This window comes from Heliangelus exortis, chromosome 1, assembly GCF_036169615.1.
Source record: "Heliangelus exortis chromosome 1, bHelExo1.hap1, whole genome shotgun sequence".
NCBI lineage: Eukaryota > Metazoa > Chordata > Aves > Apodiformes > Trochilidae > Heliangelus > Heliangelus exortis.
The window spans coordinates 81,324,107-81,342,809 of NC_092422.1; the positions used below are offsets into that span (position 1 = coordinate 81,324,107).

The following is an 18,703-nucleotide window of genomic DNA, read 5'->3' on the forward strand; positions in this document are numbered from 1 at the left end:
CTTTTTAAAACTGATATTTCCATGTCCAATATATATCTCCATTATTAGGAAGGAATGGATGTGGACCATTGTTTGTTTTTTTTTTCTTAGGACCATCCTTTATGGTCATTGTTTGTTTCTTAGGTGTCACCCTGTATGGATTTTCTGTATGGTACCCTTACTAATTCCTTATAAAAATCCTTCCTGCTTCAGGAAGGATAGGAAACTATCAATTATCTCAGCATTTTAAATAGTATTGGAATGTTATTTTTCTATGAATGAGAATACATATTAGAAATTCAACAACTTGTTTTGCTCTAGAATCTCCATTGTTGGCATTTTTTTGCACAATTCCCTCATAATAGCACTGTAAGAATTCACTTTTTTGCAATAACTCTTTTTGGCACAGAGGTGGTTGAACAGTACCAAAATGAAGAATAGAAGAAGGTCTGTAGTCTTTTTGATTATTTTTTCCTGTAATTGCTGATTTAGAATTAGAGGGCTTACAACAATACAGTATTTTAACCTTGGCAAATTTATTTATTTTATTTCTGTATCCACATATGAACAGAATGGAAATGTTGAAATTGAAAATCTTACTTTTTGTCTCATTTGGAGAAGAGGTGACTAGGGAGAAAGGGACTGAATCTACACAGACAGTAATTTTGGAGTAGATGATGAGCTGATCAGTTAATTTCTCATTTATCCATAATTGTAAACACCGCTCAGTTTACAAATTAGAAAGAAGTTTCAGGTTGGCATTTTCCAGGGAACATTTTTCAGTGATATACAATTGGTGACAACTGTCAATTATGCTGAAGAAAATTTGAAATAAACAGCATATATAACTAAGGCCTGAAATTTCAGAACAAAAGGGGAACTTGTGCAGTACTTGTGAATTTTTTATTGCTTTTTGTTTCACAGTTTTGTAGAAAATAATGAGTAGAGAGAGAGATTGTATTAAAATTGTAAATAGGCTGTGATAAAAGAATTTAAAAGGATACTTACAGCCATTGTGAATACCTTTTTTACATTAAATACATTAAAACCCATAATCTAAATGCAAAGTTCATAGTCTTCCCATATAACTACTTTTTTCATAACCATAACAAGAGAATCTTCAAGAACAACAACCGGTTCTTATGAAGCAAGATAAAGACTTTTGTGAAAACTGCTCAGAGGAAAATACAAACACGAAATGCAATTCTGCTCTGTTTTTTACAGTTAACAATGAAATTTAGTCAAGGTGCCCTCTGTGGGACAATGAAGGCAAACAAATAATTCTTAAACAGAATGGAGTTGACTGAAAATAGGACTAAGCAATTCAGCTGTTATTTGGCAGTTGTTGAGAAATGTCCTTCCTATTTTGAACTAAAGAAACCACAGACACTACTGCCTGGTTTTGATTATTATTATTTTTAATTTTTTTACTTACAGTGTTTAAAAAAATATAAGAAATTATTTACATTCCCCATGGACTCTAGAGGCTCTGCTGTACATTTACAGTGTTCTGTGTGACAGAAAACTAAAGCAGTTGTATGCCACTGGTCATATGGTAGACTATCTTCGGCACAAGAAAGTGCTTTGCTTTATGCTCTCCTAAGTGTGTTGGAGTAGCTGAACTACCTTTAGTAACAGATAAACCACACTATTAAAATTGCTTCTTCAGTCAGAAACTTCTGTGCTTAAAAACCCTAAATAGTGGCTTCTAGTTTAAAAAAGAATTTGTTTAGAGTGTAGAAGCACCAAAATCTAAAACTTATTCAGGGTACTTATTCCTATTACTATTTCTCAGCAGTTGTCTACAGACAGACAACAAAACAATGAGAAACTATTAGATTATTACACACTAGCAGCGCACTAGATTATTGCACACTAGCAGCATAACTATTAACAAGGTTTTGGTTGGTATGGAGCAAAAGAGAATTTTTTGGGAAAAAAGAGAGACAAGGTCATTCTCCTGCCAATACCTGGAATGGGTCTTTGAATAGGATACCCAATGGATGAGGAAGGTATCAATCCAAACCTATTGGAAGGAGAATTTTTTTGTGTGATTTCAAGAAGAAATGATCTGCTGAGTTTGCTGTAGAGAGAATTAGAAATCTCAAGTCTTGTGTAAAATATCATCTGAGTTACCACCAAAATTATCAGCAATCAATATTAGGGAACATTTCATAGATTCATTTGGGCTTGAACCGAATTTAAGACAGTTCAATGATGGCTTAGATTTTAACAAACAGAAAGATATACTTGGAATAGAAAGCATGTGCATTATTAAGAAAGTAAATTATATTTCAGTCTGAAGATAAGATCACTCATAAGAGAAGAAAAAAGGAAGAAATCAAAAGGCCAGAAGAGATGTCTGAGGAATATTTTGGTTATAGGTCATTACGTTGCATTCTTTGGAATAGATGTTTAAAACTCTCTCTTGCCTTCAGAATCAGAGATTAATATCAATTGGCACATCAATACAGATCAAGCATCTGAGTTAATAATGATCAATGACCAGTTACTTTCTGTGAGTTCAATGTTCAGCCCCATGGACCTTAAGACCTCCAGCCACTATAACTAAAAAGAAAAGTGACAAATGGCAAAGGATAAACTCATTCCCTAGGAAGTTATTCATAAGCTTAAGTTTCAGAATGCTACTGTGATCCCAGTTAGGAAAAGGATATGCAAAAACTGCAGTCACATGTGACAGATATGTCGAAGATCTACCCAGAAGGTACTCAAGGTGCAGAGAGTGCAGAGAGTAATGGGTAGTTTCTCCCACACTTTAGTATCATCAGTCATTGTGATACAAATCATAAAAAATGGAGACAGGATGAGAGATGTATAATATATCAATTTCATGATGTTTGGCTGATAGGATATGTGAGAGCAGGGACAGGTAGGATGCAGGAACAACCACAAAACCATGGATGAAATGCAAAGAGTAAATTCTTTTCCATTACCTCACCAATCCTTAAAGCAGCATCTGGGCAGAGATAGACAAGCAAGGACATAGGCGCTGCAGGGACTGGTCCTTACTACAGGATGATAGGACCTGCTGTTTTTGCCTGTATATCAGGGATTCACACAGGTGTAGTTTACCACTGTGCTTTGATTTTTCCCACAGCAGTGCAGGAATCTCATGCATGGTTGATAAGGTGCCTTTAAGTCTATCACAGATGTTCTACATGTTAAACACACAAGACTAAACAATCATAGAATCATACAATTGGCTGGGTTGGAAGGGACCTCAGAGATCATCAAGTCCAACCCTTGATCCACTCCCGCTGCAGTTACCAGCCCATGGCACTGAGTGCCACATCCAGTCTCTTTTTAAATATCTCCAGGGATGGAGAATCCACCACTTCCCTGGGCAGCCCATTCCAATGCTTGATCACCCTCTCAGTAAAGAAATTCTTTCTAATATCCAACCTAAACCTCCCCTGGCACACCTTGAGACCGTGCCCTCTTGTCTTGCTGAGAGTTGCCTGGGAAAAGAGACCAACCCCCACCTGGCTGCACCCTCCTTTCAGGGAGTTGTAGAGAGTGATGAGGTCTCCTCTAAGCCTCCTCTTCTCCAGGCTGAACAGCCCCAGCTCCCTCAGCCCTTCCTCACAGGACTTGTGCTGGAGTCCCTTCACCAGCCTGGTTGCCCTCCTTTGGACCTGCTCCAGGACCTTGATATCCTTCCTGAACTGAGGGCCCCAGAACTGGACACAGTACTCGAGGTGTGGCCTCACCAGCGCTGAGTACAGGGGCAACAATGTTTACACTTGTAATGTTTACAATTGTGTTACAATGTTTACAATGTAAGCAATGTTTAGTATGATATAGGTGTTTTTCGACATCTCAGCTGCAAGGGACTTGAGCATGTGTAGAGTCATCCTTGCTAATCTTCCATTATTTTCCCACAATTTAAATTATAAAAGAAAAAAACACCCTTGTTTGCTTAGTAATAACTTGTGTTTTCAAGAAATTTACTTTTTAGATGAAACATTTGCCAAGGAAAAGTGTGAAATCTATAAGTGAACAACTGACTGAGGGGAGCAAGAAGAAAACAGTAGTAAGCAGGCACGTGCTAAATCATCTTATCCAGGGCACATAGCAGACATCGAAGGCATCTCCAATCTACAGAATTCAGTAAAATGTCTGGGTGATACTCCCAGTCTCAAATATTATAAGTTTTAAATTGCACATTAGGAATTACATAACAGCTTTTATCTAATTTTCTGTTCATATATGCATACAACATTTTTGGGGATTACTGCAGTTTTCCAGCTAAGGACTCATCCTATAGACTGGAAGAGGTAACTAGGATTTAGGAGGAATCGGTTCAGTTCTGAGCCAGCTAGAGCTTGCTTTCCCCACCGTCCACTTGTTCCTCCACCAGAAATCTCACTTGTCACTTTGATCATCCCATCATTAGACTGCCCCTTTAGATTAGGAATAATGCTCTTATTTCTATAGCACACACAAAGTAGACACTGCTGTTCACCTGGCTAATGCTTTGAGTCAATTCTAAAACAGTCTTTTGTGCAAATGCCCTCATATTAGCTTTCTTAGTCTTAAGGCTTTTGGGCATTAGACTAGCAATTCTTTCAGTAACTAATTTCCTCTCAAAGCAATAGCTATGAACATGATATTGTCATTGAAGTTTTATTTTATGCAATTAAAGTCTTACGGAGAAAATTAATGCATCACCTTTTGCAGAAATTCGTTTTAATTTCTTGTTCAAAAGTAGCCAAAATATGCCCTTTTCTTTCATCTTTGATAGCTGTGGAAACGAAACACTGAAAAAAATAGCTTTCCAACTGTTTGGGTTTCATTTGAACAAAATTGGGTGGGGGGGAGAGGAAGGAGGATAAAAACTGACTGAATTTTATCATTATTACTGAGATAGTAATAATGGTTACATCTAAATCTATCAAAACATGGAGAAGGTCATAAATGAACTTCCTATCCAAAAAATGTATTCAACAAAAAAATGGGCTTAAATCATGTCTTATTACTGATGTCACAGGTAATAGATTTACATTAAAACCTCCTTTTAGGCTTTGAAAAATTAAACCCAGCAATTAAGGCTAGGGTGGTCAGTCTGTCTCAAATATTTGTACAGTTTAGGTAGATACAGTAAGGGTATGAAGGATCAGGACAGAAGTTTTTACAGTCTAGCTAGTGCACATGCAGCAAATACATACATGAAAACTTCTTAAGGATTTACATACTCTGCTTTAGCTTTAAATAAATTATTGGTCTTGATTTTAAAATTTTCTATAATGGATTTCACTCTAAGAAAAAATATGGATGTCATAAATATGAATAACTGAGATAAAAAATACAAAATAAAACCCCATAGTTTTATATAGGTCTCTTAACTGCTGACACAATTGTAGCTTTCTTGGTGGTTAACAGTATCATAAAAATACTTGCACTGCCTAGTTAGTACATGCATTTATCTTCAGTATCTATGGTGGAATTAGATTTTGTTAGAGCACTCCGTACTTTCTAAAGGATACATTTTAGGACAATTTTTGTGCTTCTTACACAGTTAATATCATTCAGCTTTTGGCCTATTCTGTTCTTATATTACCTAAGCCAATTATGATCATTTAGAAGGTGCTGAAAGCACAATATTGCCATGTGTATCTAGCAGACCACTGCCATATATGAAATGAAAATTTAAAGCTTGTAAGGATATGAATAAATTGTGGTTTTTTCATTTACCATTTCACTGATAGCCTTACCATATGGTCTTATAGCAGTCCATATTCATATTTTTAAAGTATATATCAAAATTAAGATAAAAATCAGGGGGTAGGTGGTAGCATCTCATTTTGAATCTCGAAACAGAAGCCTTGTTTTCTGTCTGGCCTTGGTTTTAAGACTTCAGAAGGACTAAACAGACATCTACTGACTGATAACACCTCTGGATTTTTTAAGCGGTAAGATTTCTATTTAGTCATGGCTGTTCTTAGAATTTCACTATGTTCTTTCAAACTTTTTTTTTTTTTTTTTTTTTTTTAATAATGGAATTCAGCACTGTAATTATGGAGCCAATAGTTACAGTTGCAGGTTTAGAATTAAGCAACTTGCTTTCTTTTCCAGTAATATCAGGGATTCAGTGTTTCTGCTCAGAATATCTTCTTCAAATTTATAAAAAAAAAAAAAACATGGCTAGAGTAGAAGGCACCTCCTAAGAATTTATAATTAGATGTCTTCTGTTCAATTATGAATTTAAATGAAGATAAACAAATTTTGTGGCTAACTCTTCATTAGCTACCAAGTGTTTCATTTGTCTTGTATAACATTTGTACAGCACATTTATTAAATTTTCTGTGTGATTAAAACTCATGGACTTTGTTTTATAAGCTACGTATGATTTTAAAGGCATTTTTTCTTGCCATTAGTCATTCTATTTCCTCTCCCTTAGATCCCAATGTTCTACTAGGGAAAATAACAGTCAGCTCAGGTCTCTTTCAAAATGACTGATGATTCCCATTTATGCGAATGGAACAGAGGCACTTTGTTCTTATCAAAATGGCAACTGTCTCTACTCTGCTCTAGCTGAAGGAATCCTGTAGTACTTACAAAGTCTGCCCATGGCAGTCATGCTAAAAGAGGACAAATCCTCAAGAGTTTTATGAAGCAACCCTTGAAAACAGTCAGGCATTAAGCAAAAAATAATGACTTTTTTTTTTTTTTTTTAATCTTAACATTATGAGGCCCAGTTATCAAATAAGGCAGATAGCAAATGCCACTGTTATGACAAAACAACAAAACCATATACTTCAAGTTATTTAAATTCTACTCTAGAAGTATAGACACAATTGTGTACTCAGCATACTTAGAGAAGCATACTAGAGAGTAGAATTAATTTTCTATACTCTAATTATGTATCTATCTATTCTATTTTGCTTTCTTTAGTGTTAACTCTGGGTCTCCTGATTTAACAGTGAGTATGCTGAAGATAATTACACAGTGCTTTTTACACATTAAGACTACACATTATCAGTGTTCACTTGATTCCATTTTGACTTGAAGTTATAAAACTCAATACGTACTTTTCTTTAAACAAACAAACAAAAAAAACCCAAAAACAAAACAAACAAACCCCTATGATACAAACCTACCAGGTTCTCATTTTAAAAGTTATTTCCTTATTTATGGATTCATACAGTGAACAAGCCCATTACTTTATACTTAGAAATACTGCTATACTAACACATACCTTGACTTTTTCTAAGTGATCCTGCAGAGAGTCAATTAGCAGATCTCCTACTGGCTGCCAGGATCCCTTGAACGCTTCAGCCTGGCGTAGTTTCAGGTCCAGTTCATCCATAGCCTCTTGAAGGCCCTGCAGTCTTTCAAGAGCATCATCTATCTTCTTTTGCCAATCAGCAGACTGTAGATTCAGCTTATCCCACTCAGTTCTGACCTCATCTGCTTGTCTCTGGAGAAGTTTACCGACATTGTGGGCCCTTTCCTCAGGTGACAGCTCTAGGAGTAAAAGTCAAGAAGCTTTTAAGACATATTCTGGCTTAAAAGAAAATTAATTGACATCTGAATGAGCTTAAAACTCAGTAAGGAGCTACTCATAACTAAAGACACCTGTGAAATTTATTTTATTGATATATTCTCATTTGAAAATTTTACAACAAATTTAAACCTTGCCACAATACGGTTCACCAAAATATACATTTAAGTACAAAAAGGCATTTTTAAGCATGCAATGCATAGCTAAAATTTTATCAGCTATGTCCTTATTCATCAAAATAGTTCTGCACATATATTAATATTAATTGTTTGCTTGCAATGGAGTGGATTTGGAAGCTTTTGTAGTATTGAGACTATAAGTTGAATTTCAGGTCGAATTGCAGCTTTCAGACCTCAAATGGGCCTACAGTTATAGACAAGTCCTGAAGGTTTAAAGCCAGTTTCAAAACCTACTTATAAATATGCATGTCTATTTAATCCCACAGTGTTCAGAAGGATTGCTAAGGGTTTCTTTCATCTATATTTTTAGCTTAGCTTCTGAATACCGACATTCAGCTCGGAGCGTGAAAGGAATACTTTCACAGTGGCTGGCAGAATTTATTTAATCATTACTGATCATCACTGATCTTTCCAGCAATGTCTTATTACCTTGTTCTTTCATCAATTACCTCTTGGTTCTGGGTAGATCTTCTCCAGTCCCTCCGCAGGCTGCTCAACTAAGAAGATTCTCACAGTCTCAAGCGCACTCCTGATAACAGGTTCTTTAGTTTTCAGCTCCCTCTTGAAAGCCTGAGAGATGAAACAAAATTATTGTAAGTGGATATATAATGAAATATTGAGTGCTAGCCCTTGTTTTCATCAATGTAAGAACAAAATTTCCACCATCAGCTTCCATTTGTATATTACAAGTAGCAATAAAAAAAGAAAGTGAAATAATGAGCCTTAACCTGACATGCTGCAATCAAAGGAGCAAACATTCTGCCAGCATGCTGAAAAGTACCCAAGGCTGCTTATCAAATTTTCACTGTGAGGGGAATCCCTTTTGTTGATTAACATCAAGGTCAGCTCCAAAACTAGGCTGAAAGAGGGTAAGGCTTTGACTGTCTCTGCATTGGACTGCACCAGCATAGCCAATTGTTCCTGAAAGCAAGATTTGCAGAATGCGAAGGAAAATCTCACTGCTACCCCTTCATTACTGCTGCTGACAACTGTTCTATCATAAGAAGAAAAAAAAAAAAAAAAAAAGAAGGACCTACAGATATTGACATTTAAGAAATAGTAACGTGAAAAATTCCAATGTATTACATCATAACCGCTTCTAATAGCAGTGTAGATGCATCTCTTCCAAAATTACATGAACTGTAATAAAATGCAGAATCAAGGCCACAGTGAAAATTCAGAAATACAATCTAGACTGGATGTAGGCACTCGTGAGTAAAAATTAAAGAGCAGAAAGTAGTCCTTGGGAATCAATTCCTAGTTGCTTAAATCAGTACTTATAATTTTCCATATCTCTACATTTAACACTGCGCCATGGTACATTCTGCTCCTTTTCAGATCAGCTGTATTTCTCCCTTTCATCCTTACCTTTCCTGCCATGCTTTTTGGCACCTGTCTCCTTTCTTGTCTTTTTTCCTCTTTCCTATTTGCATTTTCCTTTGTCCAGCAGCACCTTCTTTTACTATCTCTTTTCTATTCCCTGATTTTATATATCTCAGTATTTTATTCTGGGGGGGGGAGGGGGACACTAGAGAATATTTAAGATTCCATTAACCTAATCTCAAATGTTTGCTGCACAAAAGTGCAGATGAAATCTGGCCTGTGGGTTGCACATCACATTGGGTTTTTGTATGTTGCATTGAATTTATCTAATGAATCCTTGCCACTTTTTTATGACAATATTTTTTCTCTATTTATCAAACAATATTTCATGCATACTGTTCAAGTAGCATGTAGGTAAAATATGCAGATAATTACAGCGGAGTGTTACACAACCCCTATAATGACAAAAAGAGATCCATATGTCATGAGTGAACAACAGATATTTTACTCCAGAGATGAGAAAATTCTTTTTGCACCATAGGCATTATATAGCTTTCTTACATCATAAATTAGCAAATTCAGTTAAACTAATTATACAATTTTGGGGTTTCTATGCAAACTAATGAAATTTTATAAATTCAATATTAAAAAGCTCATTACACTTTGAATTATATTTGGTATAAAATGCTCCTTACGGGAAATGCCCCACAGAATAATAAGAATGACAGCTGTTGCTTACAATATGAATAATCACAGGTACAAAAATCTTACCGTATTTCAGGAAAGTGAACTTAAAGAAATAACTACATTATTCTACTATAAATATTTAAATAAACTTTTTTACTAGTCAGTGAAAAACTGACTGTGAATCAGGAAAACCCTTCAGCAAAATACGCTTTCTTAGAAGGAAATAACAAAATAAAAAAAAAAAACTTTTGTGTCAAGGACATCGGTGGGACTCAGATCCATTAAGAGTGTGTCTGATAGCATAGGAGAATCTTTTGCTCAATAATATCTGTGATAAATTTTTTAGACAATCACACGGACCCTTAAGAACCAACACTCATTTGCATAAATAAAGAAGAATATTGTATATTAACAATCTTTATTCATTATTCAATCTTTATTCTTTTAGAAGGTGAACATGAACTGTCAATGTGTGCTTGCAGCTCAGAGAGCCATCTGGGTCCTGGGCTGCACCAAAAGAAGCACAGACAGCAGGTCAAGGGAGGTGATTCTCACCCTCTACTCTGCTCTTGGGACCCCATTTGGAATACCATGTCCAGTTCTGGAGTCCCCAACACAAGAAGGACAGAGAGCTCCTGGAGGAGAGACAGACACTCTGGACAGTGTCCAGAGGAGAGACACTGAAATAGAGCCACTAACTAGAGCACCTCCCCTATGAAGACAGGCTGAGGAAGTTGGGTTTGTTCAGCCTGGAGGGGAGGAGGCTCCAAGGTGACCTTAGAGTGACTTTCCAATATCTGAAGGGAGCTGGGGTAGGGCTTTTTACACAGGTCGGTAGCAAAAAGACAACAGGAAATGGTTTAAAACTTGAGGAGGGAAGATTTAGGTTAGAGATGAGGAAAAACTCTTTCCTGTGAAAGTGGTGAGACACAGGCACAGGTTGCCCAAAGAAGATGTGGCTGCCCCCTCACTGGCAGTGTTCAAGGCCAGGTTGGATGGCACCTTGAGCAACCTGATCTAGTAGAAGGTGTCCCTGCCCATGCAGGGGTTTGGAGCTGGATGATCTTTAAGGTCCCTTCCAATCCCAGCCATTCTATGAGTCAATGATTAACAAGTAAACTACCATTGGACATTTCTGAGCGTAAAAACTGAGTGGGGTTATTCCAGGGCTAAAACTCTAACTTAGAAATTTTTAGTTTTAGAAATTTCAGTAATTTATACTTGACTCTTGCATAAAGTCCAATGGAAAGAAGAAATATAATAAACTTTTTTAATGCATCCAAATGAGAAAAATATATTCCTGTAATTAGCCTTTGTGCTCACCTCAAATTACATCACTCTGTCCCACTAACATGTGTCAGGTCTGCAGCTCAAGTAAAACAGCAGGTATCAAAACTTTAAGCATTCTGACATGTACTGTGTGCTTTGCTTCCATTTATTAATGTTAAGTGACATCAAAAATCATATTGTTGTTTTTAAACATTACAATTTTATTACAGCTACAAGATGTGCTTTATAAACATCTCTAAAGACAAATAATTTTCCAGATATGTCTGTGTACAAAACTAATCAAACAAGAGGCACTTATACAAAGGTCCAGTCTGCCCACACACATGGAGAACAGGAAGGAGTAACAGATATTCCAGAAAACTGGAATGCAGAACACTGCAACAACTTACAGGGTATTCAAAAGCCAGAAATGCCTTTGAGCTCTGAATTTAGAAACTAATAGTACTGTGATATGCTGCTGCTGTAGTCAGGTGAACCCCTAGCTGTCTGCAGGTACAATGAGAAAGAAACAAAATACCATATTTTAGCTTGTCCTGCTTTTGCAAAAAAACATACCAACCAAATATACCTCATAGCATAATATTTCCAAAAGAAGATTAAAGCTATATTCCTCCAATATCTTGGGCAGCAGAACAAGTATAACAATCAAATTCGCATAATTCACCCCATGAAGTGTGAAAGCAGGAATCATTGTATCTATCTTTTTGAAACAATAGAGGAATGCTAATGGCAACTTCCTGATTTTGTACTATAATATAAATAGAGTCTCTTTCTCTACTTACTGTTAGGGAAACTAACTGCTTACTGTTAGGGAAACAGTAAGCAAAGGTGATAAATATTTTCTTTCCCAGCTTTTCCATCCTGGATTTTTGAGCAAGTGGATCCATTTATAAATCCTGAGCTGTACTATAGTAAACACTATGGTGTTAAGATCTATCTACAATTCTCACTGCCTTTCCCAGTTTTGATTTGCATATTTCTACTGAGTGATTAAGCTGTGTTTTGATATAAGAAATTTAAAAAGGAGAGAATGAAAAAAACATGAGACTGGAGCAGTAGCATAGGAGAGCATTGAAAATAATGAATGCTCATTTCATACTACCCTATTCAAAAAAATGTTTCTACCATATGATCATAAAGTCAGCTTTTCTGATTAAAGGTTTGTTGTGAAATACATAAAAGACAAGACAAACTGTAAGTAGCAATAAATGACATTTTACCTTCTCTAGGGAAAAAAATAAAGAAAAAAAGGAAAAAAAAAGAAACTAATTATATTTATCTAATCTATCAGAGCCTTGACAAATACATCTTTATAATAAGCAGACCCTCATTGAAAGCAGAATTAGTCTAAATGAATGTCTGATTTACAGCTAATGATTTCAGGCTAATTTCATTGAATTTCTTAACTTCTTCCACACTTCATGGTGACTGTAGAGGAAATCGAATGTGCATAATGTATGACCTGACAGAAAACCAAGTAAACTACTTTATTTAAGCATCTCTATTTGTCATTGACAATACAGCAGTAATGCCATTCTCTCCACCATTTAATAATGCATATATTGATTAGTTTATCTCAGGCCTTCACTACCTTCTCAGAGGTGTCCTTAAATTCCTTTAGATGGAGAAGCATAGATTGTTTGAATTGAAAGATGAAAATATGATGAGAAGCACTAGTAAAACTAACTATCTCTTCTATCAGAAAAGCAGATATCTTGAATATATATAATTAATTTTAAAGAAAAAGAGTACAATGAAATGAATTCACAATGTTTTTTAACCAAAATGCTTACTTTTAAGAGTGAGTTTTTACCTCAATTTTAAAAAGTAAATATTAACAGTGCAACTAAAAAAGGTTAATGTGCTAAAGCAGGAATTGTTCTTCTTCTTAGGAAATGTTGCTATAGATTTCATGTGAAAGGTTTTCCAAGGAACAGTTAATAATTAACTTCTATATTCATAAGTGTTATTTGTGCTGTCACTACAGTCACTACACAGATGTGGCAACTCTTTAAAGAATGAAAGAGTAGGCCATCTGCATGATATCTCAGTTAACTAACTATCAGTAACGTACACAGTTATTAATAAGATTTCAATAAAACATTGACACTTATGAAAAAAAAAGTCAAGATAAGTAATGTTTTGATGAACACCAGTACTTTTATCATTGAATAGCCCTCCTGCTTCCCCTACACACACACATTCTAAGACTTTGACATAGATACAATTTCTTCAGATGCCAAAAATAGACAAAATGACCCACTGTATATATAAATTCGAACAAACAGGGGTTATGTGGGTGCATTTGGGATAAATTCCAAACCGTCTTAGCTAAAAAGCACCTCACGTTTATAATGCAACAATATTTTGATGTGTGGTATCTTCTGTTTCTGTTGAGTTCAAGCTCTCTGGAATAGACTCCAGCATTCTAAGTGTTCATCTGAATCCTACCCTTAAATGCAAATCTTGGCAATGAGGAGCATTCTAACAATAAGGAGCAACTTCTTTTCATCTCTGCTATGAATGTCTGAGGTATTCCATATGGTCTTCTAAATGATAGAGAGGTTAAATATGTTTGTATTTTCTTTAACTTACATCCTTAAGGGAAAAAAATAATTAAATCAGCTTGCAAGACAGCTTTAGAAAAAGGATTGAGGCATAAAATTGTGTTTTCATTCATGATGACATTACTTAATGTCAAGCAGTTAAACTGCTTGTAAATAATGTTTCCTTGCTGAGGCTTTGTCTTCTCCAATGAAGAACTTACCTGTTCACTTTTGGCTTTACCTGGCAAAAACAATTCTTCACAGAAATAAAGACATTGTTTTGATATAGGAAGACAAAAGCTGGAAGTTTGGGTCACTTAAAAGATTGGTCAGATCACATAGAGACTTATCTTGTTTACTGAAGACCGAATTGCAGAACTGACATTCAGGAGAACAAAATGATCAATGAGCAGACTCTTTTTCTCAAGACCAAAATTTAACTACTACTTGTTTTCACATCCAATACTCTGAGTGCTAAGTCTTGTTCATAAGCTGGGCCTCAAAACTCTTGAGAAAAACAGCTTTTCAGTATTGTGCTCCAGTTTTAAAATAAATACTTCTACACTTGTGGTGCAAGCCTTTTTTAAAAGTATTTTCCTTATGTCCAGAAATTAGCTAAGATGTTCATTCAGACATAGCCTTTGTATATCTGCTTCTCTAAAAATTTAAGAAACTTTTAGAGTAACAGGAAATCCATAGTGTCCAGGGGGAAAAAATATAGTAGAAAAAACTCCCAGGTGCAAACAGATTTTGTCAAAGACAACCTGAAGTTAACAGAATTCTGCACTGATTGATTTTTCCTCCTCTTTAAGACATCTTTGAAGAGCAGAGAGAGTAGCCTAATTTCAGGGATTATGTTTTGGTTTTGGTTTTTTCCACAGGGAATCAGAATACCTTCAACTAAAAAGCTGCAGAAAGTCAACAGGAAAAGAGGACATATTTCTAAAAGGCATTATAATGTTCCAGCTTTGATGGACATGATGACCGAAGATTAAAGTCTGTATGTTTCTGCATGTGGCAGATAAGAAAAATCAAAAAGTGAGAAGGAAATAAATTTTGTGAAGCCACTTTGTCCCTATTCACCATACCTTACTTCTATTCTTACATCTATATTGTTTCTTTCATCCCGATGTTCTGGATGGGCTTTAAAACTACATTATGGAAGCTGTTACAGACAGCTGGCTGGACCAGTCCTCAGGCATTTCATGTATCTTGACTTTCACAGAGGAAAATGTAAAATGGGATGGTGGTGCTCTATAGAGTCATGGATGTTTTGGCCTTCTTATTTCTATGATAATGTTTCAAGTTTCAAGTTTTGTGAGAAAGACACATCACCTCTCCAGAAGCAAAACCAAGGAAATGTGACCAGCCAACCCCTTGCAGCAAAGTATTGAATTATCTTAGAAAAGCATTGTGCATTGACAGTGAGATGGTTTTGTTCATCTCTTTGGCTTTCTTGACCATTTGGTAAAGATAGGCCCTTGAGAAACAATACTACCACTACTTCCCACCAGTCTGCTACTGTAGACAAATGCCTGTTAGCCTACGGCCCAAGCCAAGTGTGGTTGTATACAGCATTTTCTGATCATCCTCAGACTCAGGGTTCCCACTAACTGTGAGATATGTCATGTTCTGTGACATATGTCATGGTGAAGGGACTCGAGCACAGATCCTATGAGGAGAGGCTGAGGGAGCTGGGGGTGTTCAGCCTGGAGAAGAGGAGGCTCAGAGGAGACCTCATCACTCTCTACAACTCCCTGAAAGCAGGGGGTAGCCAGGGGGGGGTTGGTCTCTTTTCCCAGGCAACTCTCAGCAAGACAAGAGGGCACGATCTCAAGTTGTGCCAGGGGAGGTTTAGGTTGGACATTAGAAAGAATTTCTTTACGGAGAGGGTGATCAAGCATTGGAATGGGCTGCCCCGGGAAGTGGTGGATTCTCCATCCCTGGAGATATTTAAAAAGAGACTGGATGTGGCACTCAGTGCCATGGTCTGGTAACTGCAGTGGTAGTGGATCAAGGGTTGGACTTGATGACCTCCGAGGTCCCTTCCAACCCAGCCAATTCTATGATTCTATGATTCTATGATTCTCTTTAACTTCACTTTTTTCACCATTAATTCTTATCTGTGTCCTTCAGCATGAGGTTGAACAATCGCTTAGAAAAATATAGTATAACTACCTGACGAATAGGAAAAATACAGGTATTCCAGATCCTATTTCATTTTTTTGTACCATTCCACATTTCTCCATTAAGCAATAAAACGGGAGATTTAGATACCTAAGAAACAATAGCTTTTGTGCAAGTTTTACAAATGGAAGTTACATATATGTAGTACAATCTTTTAAGAGGATAATCACTGGTTTTACAATGCTCTCTTCTCCTGGTATCAAGCTATCTGACTGAAAAATGAAATAAATCAATAAAAAATATATTTTTCACTGAGCACAGGAGGAAAAAACCTCCTATAATGATGTTATTTTAACTACAGACACAGGCAGATGAAGAAGAAGTGAGCTAGCATACTATATCCAATTCCACTTCAAGAGATGGAATAGCGTTACGATTATAAGTACTTAAATGGTTTGTTCCAACCACTGCATACATTTAACTTTTTATACACGAGAGGAAAATTTCTCTATATAAGTAAGGTAGCTTGCCCTTGATCTTATACTGTTCCACCTGACACTTTATTCACAACTTTGTCCTGATTCAGGATTTTTCCTAATGGGTTAAGGTCTGGTTTCTATTATGGAACTCTCTTATTAAAAGTTACTTCCCAGATTGAAGTTGTCATCAGAAACTAACCCAAAAGAAACTGAAATCTTATGATAAGGGCTAGGCACAATTTAATGGAGTTCATAAGCAAAAGAGTTGCTGAAGTTGAGTGTGCTATCCCAGTTACCTTTCACATGGTACTCTATCCCTTCTCAGAACAACAGTTTCCCCATTTACTGCTTCATTCAGCAATTCTTCATATTTATTTTAGCAGGGAACTAGTTTTCTAATGGCACTGCTAAAAAAGTACTGCTGAGATACTAGAACTGTGATTTCACATTCAGATCTGAGTTGACTTCAGTGGCATAGCAAATTAAAAGCTCTTTAGCCAAAAGAAGACAGATTCAACACCCTTACAGCATACCTTTCCCACAAATAAACCCTGTGCGAATCTTTGTATGAAGAATCACTCAGCAGGACTGTGTTATTTTGGGGTTGTTCGTGTGGTGGATTTAGTAAAAAATTACTTCCCATACAATTGCTGGATCTAGGTTCCTTTTCACTAAAAAGCTTAAGCTAGAACAGTCTCCTTATGATGCTCTGCTGTTGCCTTTCCATAACAATTCCCTGATGAAACCAGCATGAGCCATAGACAGCTACAGTCAGTTAGTTTCACAATAGTTTCATGATGTACACTGCTGTTTATTAGGGCTGATAGCGGCTACTCCTTTCACAAACATTCCCAAAAATCAATAGCAAAATAGCATTTGACAAAGTACACATTAAGTTTAAATGCCTAATCTAGAGACAATTTCAGAACTACTTATTTAATTCTCAAATAATATTATACTAGTATTTTTTCTGGACTTGAAAAATAGCTGTCTTGAGATGTTTATTCAAATGGTGTGTTGCTTTTCAAAAACATCAAGAAGCTAGCAGTGAACACACCCTTCTCAAAAAGGCTGATTTTCTAAGATGTGTTTGAAAATTGAAGCTAGAACTCTGATGCAAGAGTTCAGTTTTCATTGTCTCTAAAATGTATTTTAAACGGCATCTAATTTTTTCCAACAAGGACTGTTACACACATAGCACTAACCTGTTAAGTAAAAAGCAATGAACAAAAGATAATTAAAAAAAAAATCATACCCTATGAATATCATTCTGCTTCTGCACAGTGGGAAGATCTCCACCAATGGGTGCTTGCTGTTTTAATTCATCCTCCTTCAATTGCAGCCATGCCAAGTGTTCCTGAAGAGAGAGATGTAAACGCTTCCACTGGTCTGTACTGGCTTCCAAATGGGATCTGAAATAATATGGTCGATAGAAAATGTATCCAGACACAACAAAAATAAAAAACAAACCAAAAAAGCTTATTTACTGAGAAAGATTCTTGAGTTTCATTAATTTAATGATTTTTAAATAGCTTCAGTAGCTTTGTGTAAGATTCTGGCAACAGTGATTTAAATTTGGTTCTATAGTCCTGGCCTGAAACATTTGTTCTTTTCCCATATTTTTTTTTCTTTTTTTTTTTTTTTTTCCTCTCTCTTTTTTTTTTTCTTTTCTTTTCTTTTCCTTCTTTTTTCTCTCTCTCTTTTTTTTTTTTTTTTTTTTTTTCCTTTTTTTTTCTCCCATGAGTGAGTAGTAGCTCACTACAGTGGTCTCACTACATGTGCATAAATATTATGCAGGACTAGCATGAAAGAAACTTAGTTACCAAGTAGGATTACTAGGAGATTAATTATCTAAAATGTAGAGAGAAGTCAGATAAGAGTTTCATTACACAGAGAAGAGGAAGCATTTCTCTAAAACACTACACAAGCCATTCAAACTCACACAAAATTCACGTGGTTGCTCACTTTTAAGTTAAGAGAATAAATGCCATAATTTCCAAAAAAAGTAGTGAGGAAACTGTCAAAGCCAAGACAATCCTTTTACACTACCAAAATGCGTGTGCGCCACTGAACAGAGGTGTGAATGAAACTACTTGAATCACTGTTTAAAAAACAGAAGATAGAATGCTACTTCGAGCTAAGAAGGTTATTCTAATATTTCCTCTGTGTTGGTGTAAATATGTGTTTTTTTAAAAAAAAATATTGGGATCGAGTACTAGTTTCCAGCCACCATTTTATTTGGGGAGGAAATATGTGACTGAAACCAGACTAATCAAATCTTCAGTTTTGTGTGTACCATACATAAAGCACACTAAAGTTTTGTCTTTCTGGACTTATGGATATACTATTTTTTTAATTGCTTGTTGGGAAAAAATTTCTTAAGTGACTTTTGGGTAACATTAGAATTCCCTAGTAATTCAAACCAAAAGCAGTATTACTATTACTATTGCATAAAAACCCTAACAAAATGTAATGGAAATTACCTTGGCTTCTCTTGTTAGTTACCATGTATTTTACCTAGTGGCTTTAGAAAAGAATGTCCACCTAAGCTGAGAGACAGCACGGGTC

General features: G+C 35.9%; 1 protein-coding gene across 20 annotated transcripts in view; it reads right to left on the minus strand.

The window, feature by feature from the left end:
- Window positions 1-18,703, minus strand: part of DMD (dystrophin) — a 1,120,784-nt gene that overhangs the window by 170,130 nt on the left and 931,951 nt on the right. For all 20 annotated transcript variants that reach the window (XM_071750505.1, XM_071750583.1, XM_071750574.1 and 17 more), the window contains 3 exons: window positions 17,391-17,547; window positions 8,133-8,253; window positions 7,199-7,467 (listed from right to left, as the gene is read on the minus strand). In XM_071750505.1, coding sequence (XP_071606606.1) covers window positions 7,199-7,467; window positions 8,133-8,253; window positions 17,391-17,547 — 547 coding nt within the window. The remainder of the gene's footprint in view (window positions 1-7,198; window positions 7,468-8,132; window positions 8,254-17,390; window positions 17,548-18,703) is intronic.